Source organism: Protobothrops mucrosquamatus, unplaced genomic scaffold (assembly GCF_001527695.2).
Source record: "Protobothrops mucrosquamatus isolate PMUCROS unplaced genomic scaffold, P.Mucros_1.0 scaffold357, whole genome shotgun sequence".
NCBI lineage: Eukaryota > Metazoa > Chordata > Lepidosauria > Squamata > Viperidae > Protobothrops > Protobothrops mucrosquamatus.
Window position 1 is genome coordinate 456,086 of NW_015386692.1, and position 7,777 is coordinate 463,862.

Genomic DNA, 7,777 nt, shown 5'->3' on the forward strand with positions numbered 1-7,777 from the left:
CTCCCACAGAGAGGGTCTCCTCAGGGTGCCGTCAGCCAGACAGTGCCGGCTGGCGACCCCCAGGGGGAGGGCCTTCTCTGTTGGAGCCCCCTCCCTATGGAACGAACTACCCCCAGAGATCCGGGTCATTCCGGATCTCCCCTCCTTCCGCCGCGCCCTCAAGACATGGCTATTCCAGCTAGCGGGGCTGGCCTGAGGGATATTTTAGATTGGATTTTAATTTGATTTTATATTGGGTGTTAACAAAATTTTAAATGAAACGGCAAAATTAATATTTCTTTTAATTATATTTTAAAATGGTGTTTGTAGGGTCTTTATCTGTTTTTAGCTTGCTGTAAGCCGCCCTGGGTCCGCCAGGAGAAGGGCGGGGTATAAATCTAATAAAATCACAAATCACAAATCACAAAAATGAGCCCATTGGAGGCAAGGCAAGGTGATGGCAGAAAAAAGGAAGAAGACAATGGTGCCAAGGAGGAGAGGGATCAAGTATTATTGGCAGCATCAGGAGCAGAATACAGTGACATATTCATCTCTGCCATTCTATGCAGGGTGGCCAAAGGGCAGTGAAGGGGGGGGGAAGAGATAGATGTATGTGGAGTTGAAATGGAGGCAGTTCACGCAGGGCAGGGGAATGTGACCATAAGATACTGCGATAGTTGTAAATATGGCCAGTGGCCAAGTGCTCAAAGTTTTATTGTGTGTCCATGGGGACGCTAAGATGGTTGTAAGTGTGAGGGGTGGCTATATGACTGTTTTTTTCAATGTTGTAGTAACTTTGAACAGTTGCTGAACAAATGGTTTCAACCTAAGGATTATCTATATTTATCATTTAAGGCTGTAGCAGTTGTTAAATCAATATTTTTATATCTCAGCCTTTTATGTAGCAATATCTGATTACATTCATTTAATAGGTATTTTTGCAAGTTTATTTTTTATATTCTTTGGATCTACTCCTATATTTCAGTTTTTTAATTCATTGTCTTTTACTTTGCAATTAGCTTAGACACTTTTAACATCTTTTTTTATCTGTATAACATTCGTCATGGAACTTAGTTTAGTTTTTGTCACCAGTCATAACAAAATTGTTGTCATTTGAAGGAGATAGGGAATGTGTTATTCTTGCTTGTGTTATACCAATGAACTATTATGTAAGGTATCTACCATAAAATAGTGATGATTTCTTCCTCAAAAATAAAAAAAACACCTCCCAGCCTTTTCCTTCCCAAGGTTTCTCATCACTAAATATTTTGCAACCTTTTAAGGAAGATGATTACATTTTTGGAATTTTATCTTTTAGTCATGTTAACAGAGTGATTTGATAATAGAAGTCAACAAGCTAAACAGCATGTCCAGACTAGCCACATAAAAAAATAGTATGAACAACAAAAATGTTAAGAGTTTGGAAAATTCATTTTAGTGGGTACTAGCCAGAATTGAGGTATTACAATGTCAATGTACTACAATTGAAAATCATCTTATGTGATCCTATGACATGGTCTTAGTCTTTTTGTTTAATATTTGGATTATTCTCACTTGGATGTGAAGAAAATCCAATTTTTGCTTTTGTAACTTTTTAGAAATTTTGGGTTCAGAACTTTTAAAAAATTTTCAGATTGCAACATTAACTTTGATAGGGCAATCTATGCTGAGCAAATGAATAGCACAGAGTAGATTACTTGTATGTACTCTGGGAGCTTATGCACCAAAGACAAATTGCTTGTGTGTCTAACCACCCTTGGTCTATAAAGAATTCTGTTCTATTCTATTCTACTCTACTCTACTCTACTCTACTCTACTCTACTCTACTCTACTCTATTCTACAGAAAACATTACTATTTTTTTTTTAGAAAGCCATCAATGGGGAAAAGTACAGGTAATCCTTGACATATAACATTTCATTTAGTGGCCAAAATTGCAACACTGAAAAAAATGACTTACGACCATTTTTCNCCCTCAGCGGCGCCTCTCTTCGTGGCGGCGAACATGTTCTCAGTGAGGGTCGTGACCGCCGATTACTACATGAGCAGCCCGCTGCCCGGCCTGGACCCCTGCCAGTCCTCCTTTAGGGAGGCCCCCGTTAAGAAGGTGCCCGTGGTGAGAGTCTTCGGAGCCACTCCATCGGGTAAGGACGGGCGCCCGCTCGCTCGCTCCGGCCACGGCCAGGGCGAAGGAGGCTTTGTTGGCCCTGGGACCCTGCCTGCCTTCTTGCTCTGCTTTTTGGGGACGGATGGACCGGGCTTCCCCGACCTCCTCTCTCTCTCTTCGCCTCCCGCCTCGCGACATTGGCGCGCTGCAGCAGGAGCCTCCCCTACCTGCTCCCGCCGCCGCCGCCGCCGCTGCGGTTGAGCAAACTCGGCGATTCCCGGGGCAAGGAATGGCAGCCCATATGCACGTCTGAGCATTGTGCCGGAGGCGGCTTGCGAGCCGCGCAGGGCGCGTTTCCCTCGTTAGGGAATGCACCGTGCGGGACCCTCAGTTGTGCAGCCGGGAGGTGGGTGGAGGATCCCGGCGTGTTTCTGTGTAAAGAGCACGCAATCCGTCTTCTGTGTGCGTTCTTGGAAGCGAGTGCTCGCTCTCTACTCCCGCCTTCCTGTATTATGACCATAATGAAATCCAGCTGTATAAATACTGCTTTTGTCTGATGGCAGTATAAGCTATAACTCACCTTGGCTGTTCCCCCCCCCTTTTTTTTCCCAAACATAATATTCGGAGGTACAGTATTGAGTTTCTGTTTCTGGTAAAGCGGATAAGTGTGAATGGGCTTGAAAAGGCGTTATTAATCCTAGATAAACGGAAGGAGATTCTCAATCACTGATAAAAACCTATCTTTAAATTGCTATCTTAAAAAAGATCATACATTTGTCAGGAATAGATATTTCTGCTCTAAGGGGATGATTCTACATCTGGTCACACAGGATTTTAAAACAATATTTTGCTCTTTAATAAAACCCATGTAAGACCAGTATTATTTTGGTTAATACTATTCTCTTCTGCTTTTAGCAAACTAGGTTTAGCAAGTGTCATGTAAACCCCCAGACACATATTCAGTGTGTGTGTGTGTTTGTGTGAGCGTGCCTACTCAAGTAAATACTGCTGGGCCAAATAACATGGCATTGGGATATTTGTGACATAATTAATGAAACTGCACAAAAAAGACATGCAGGAACTCAATCTAAATTACAAAAAAAACTAATACTGATAATAGTGACAGTTTTTAATAGCATGTTTCCTATATTTGGTTATTTATTTATTAAATTTATTTGCTGCCTACCTCACTGTGGCAGCTTGAATAATTCCTATTTTGCAGTGTAATCCCTCAGTTCTTGTAAATGGAGAATATTTGAATATAGTTCTCAGCATATTTTTTCATAATTCCTAATCTTACAAAATGACAATTTTATAAAAGCAGGCTGGTTCTTTTGTATAATTGCAGTTTCTTGTAAAGCATTTTTTTCCAGAGTCCTACAGTCGGTTCTGATATTTCCCTTTGGGTAATTGTATTTGTCACAAATCTGCTTAACAATAGCAGCAAGTGTTGATTCCACAGGTGGGGATTGCTTATGTTTTATTCACTAGGGCACAGAATGGGGGGGTGTAACAGGAGGACCAGAAGATATTCTGCAAAATAACAACAACCATCAAAGGTAGAGATAACATTGTCTCATACAGCCCATGGGTTGCTTTGGGAATAAAGATATTTTTCCCCTTTCTCTTACTATTTTTTTTTAAATCAAGTGAAAGTACCTTAATGCTTTCCAGAAAAAAAAATACAAAAGGAAAATACCTACCTCTGCATTAGGTATAGATCAGTATGGAATGGAATGACCAGTAGTATGATTTTTGACAAGTAAGTCAAGATAAAATGATCCTTATCCATATGCAGTTTGTTGTTAAGTTTCCTGGTTGGTGGTGTTGCAATAAATTGTAGTCTGAAAAACATGGAATGTGAAACAAAATCTAAATCTAAATATAGTATCAAAATATTTAGATAAAACTTACACAAAAGGTATTGTGGAATAAAAAGTTTTAATATCTTTCATTGTAATCCTATTTATGCTTACTTGGAAAAATATTTAACTCTATTCAACCAGATGTACTCCTAGGAATTTTTTTTTTAAGTTTATAAAAACCCAGAGGGTTTATTCTGACAAGAATTTGGTATGCATTTCATTCATTTATACTGATTTTATTTTATTTGGGCAAAAGAGAAAATTATCAGTAATGTTAACAGAAAATGATAAATGAAAACTATATATGCTGTTATCAATTATTCAGAATGATATTTAATCAATAAAAACACCAAATCATTTTTTAAAGTTTATCCAATTATTTTTAGAGACAGCCTATAAATATCTATTGAAATAACATTGCCTGAATGAGATTTAACACTGATTTTTATATTTAAATAAAGGTCCAGAAATAAACTGGAATGAACCATATGTGAAAATTTAAAATTAGTTCATTGAAGTTATAGTGTGTGAAACTAGAATTGAATTTGACTAGAACTAACCTTAACAAATAGGGTTAGAACTTGAATTTCTATAAAAGTGTTTATTGAACTTTAGAAGATATAATCATGGTGTGCAGGACTAACCTGAACTTCTGGGGCCTTATCCTGACTATATTTGAAATATTTATACATCAAAAAGGCTCAATCAAAGATGAAACAATAAATACTTGTCATAGAGTTTAAAAATCAGATCAATCAATCATTTGATCAAAAAATCAAAATCAATCATTATACCTTTTCCAACAACTTTCTTTTGTTGACCTACCTTTGGCTAGGAAACATTTATCTTGGCTAAATACAACATACCATCATCTGTGCTTCTAGAAGACTGATTTAATAATACTTCCATAGAAATGCCTCTATCTTGCCTGCTTAAGGAAATAAAAATGATCTATATCTGTATATTACACTTTTTACTTGCAGAGCATCAGTCTTACCTCCCATCTTGCCAGTTTGTCATAGAAACATAAGAAACATATACTCACTCTCAGTCAGTCCAAGAATAATCTTGATTAGTTTTAAGAGTATCCTCACATTGTACCATTACAGATAATTCTTGGATTATTGGGACTGGAATTTCTATCACTAAGCAAAGCAGTTGTTAAGCAAAATATCACATGACCACACAGCAGTTCCAGCATTCCCAGTTGTGGTCATTAGACGAGGGCCTCACATGATCCCAATGGCTTGTAACTTCCTGCCAGCTTCCCCATTGATTTTGCTTGTCAGAAGCTGGCTGGGAAGATTGCAAATGGCAATTAAGTCTCCTGCCTCCTAACAGCCCCTCTTCCATCTAAGCCATTCCTGGGTTGAGACTCCCAGTCCCGCGCTTCAGTTCTTCCAAAGCAGGTGATGGTTCGAGGGGATCAGTGATACAGAAGAAACCAATTCATTTTTCCTGCCCTGCATGAAGTACCTCTGCTTCAACGGCCTCAGTTTGCCTAGCTCCCCTTCCATTTGTGCCCTTTTGGCCACCTTGCATAGTATAGCTAAGATGAAGATGATACTATATTCCAGTGGTGGCGAACCTATGGCACGGGTGCCAAAGGTGGCACTTAGAGCCCTCTCTCTGGGCACACGCGCCGTCGCCCCAGTCCTAGGCCTTCAGCTGGGTTTTATGAAACCTTTTTGCTTTAGGCCTCCGCCGCCGTGTGCAAAAAAGAAAAAGGTTCAATCAGTCAATTTCAACTTCTCGCAGGGGAAAAAAAAGATCTTGCAAAGTTGGAATTGATTGATTGAACTTTTTAGTCCCACCCAGTCTGCCGTTACCACTGCAGCCATGCCCACCCAATGGGCCACACCCACCCGGCACTCAACAATGCATAAGTGGGTTTTGGATTACAGTTTGGGCACTCGGTCTCTAAAAGGTTCGCCACCACTGCTATATTCCATCACTGCCTCACGCCCAGTGGACCTTCCTCCCTGTCATACTAAAATGTCCTTGTTTTCCTCCTCCTTGATGGTCGCCTTGCATCTCCTGTGGATGGGCCTCAAGCCACACAGTACAGGTGTTCTGTCAACAATGGGGTCAGTGAGAGGAAGGGCCAACTCCGGTGTGTGTGAAGTGTCTCCTCTTCAACTCTGCCACCCACCTATCTGGCTGAGATGAAGACACTGCTGTATCCTTCTACCACTTGCCCTTGCTGCCATACTGCCTCTCACTGTTGCCTCTGAGCCCGGCATTGACAGAACCCCCATACCATGGGGTCTGAGGCTGGCTAACATTGATGAGCCCATTGGAGGCAAAGCAAGGTGATGGCAGAAAAAAGGAAGACAATGGTGCCGAGGAGAGGGATCAAGTATTATTGGCAGCATGAGGAGCAGAATACAGTGACATATTCATCTCTGCCATTCTGTGCAGGGTGGCCAAAGGGCAGTGAAGGGGGGGAAGAGATAGATGTGTGTGGAGTTGAAATGGAGACAGTTCACGCAGGGCAGGGGATTGTGACCATAAGATACTGCGATAGTTGTAAATATGGCCAGTGGCCAAGTGCCCAAAGTTTTATTGTGTGTCCATGGGGACGCTAAGATGGTTGTAAGTGTGAGGGGTGGCTATATGTCTGCTTTTTTTTCAATGTTGTAGTAACTTTGAACAGTTGCTGAACAAATGGTTTCAACCTAAGGATTATCTATATTTATCATTTAAGGCTGTAGCAGTTGTTAAATCAATATTTTAATATCTCAGCCTTTTATGTAGCAATATCTGATTACATTCATTTAATAGGTATTTTTGCAAGTTTATTTTTTATATTCTTCGGATCTACTCCTATATTTCAGTTTTTTAATTCATTGTCTTTTATTTTGCAATTAGCTTAGACACTTTTAATATCTTTTTTTATCTGTGTAACATTCGTCATGGAACTTAGTTTAGTTTTTGTCACCAGTCATAACAAAATTGTTGTCATTTGAAGGAGATAGGGAATGTGTTATTCTTGCTTGTGTTATACCAATGAACTATTATGTAAGGTATCTACCATAAAATAGTGATGATTTCTTCCTCAAAAATAAAAAAAACACCTCCCAGCCTTTTCCTTCCAAAGGTTTCTCATCACTAAATATTTTGCAACCTTTTAAGGAAGATGATTACATTTTTGGAATTTTATCTTTTAGACATGTTAACAGAGTGATCTGATAATAGAAGTCAACAAGCTAAACAGCATGTCCAGACTAGCCACATAAAAAAATAGTATGAACAACAAAAATGTTAAGAGTTTGGAAAATTCATTTTAGTGGGTACTAGCCAGAATTGAGGTATTACAATGTCAATGTACTACAATTGAAAATCATCTTATGTGATCCTATGACATGGTCTTAGTCTTTTTGTTTAATATTTGGATTATTCTCACTTGGATGTGAAGAAAATCCAATTTTTGCTTTTGTAACTTTTTAGAAATTTTGGGTTCAGAATTTTTAAAAATTTTTCAGATTGCAACATTAACTTTGATAGGGCAATCTATGCTGAGCAAATGAATAGCACAGAGTAGATTACTTATATGTACTCTGGGAGCTTATGCACCAAAGACAAATTGCTTGTGTGTCTAACCACCCTTGGTCTATAAAGAATTCTGTTCTGTTCTATTCTATTCTACTCTACTCTACTCTACTCTACTCTACTCTACTCTACTCTACTCTATTCTACAGAAAACATTACTATTTTTTTTTTAGAAAGCCATCAATGGGGAAAAGTACAGGTAATCCTTGACATATAACATTTCATTTAGTGGCCAAAATTGCAACACTGAAAAAAATGACTTACGACCATTTTTC

General features: G+C 39.1%; 1 protein-coding gene across 2 annotated transcripts in view; it reads left to right on the top strand.

The window, feature by feature from the left end:
• The window catches only part of REV3L (REV3 like, DNA directed polymerase zeta catalytic subunit), an 84,512-nt gene that overhangs the window by 4,877 nt on the left and 71,858 nt on the right, over positions 1-7,777 (top strand). The window contains exon 1 of one of the 2 annotated variants that reach the window (XM_029284069.1): positions 1,974-2,122. The exons of the other annotated variant lie outside the window; for it this stretch is intronic. Coding sequence (XP_029139902.1) covers positions 1,984-2,122 — 139 coding nt within the window. The 5' untranslated portion in view covers positions 1,974-1,983. Of the gene's footprint in view, positions 1-1,973; positions 2,123-7,777 lie in introns of those variants that run through there. 2 annotated transcript variants of the gene reach the window in all.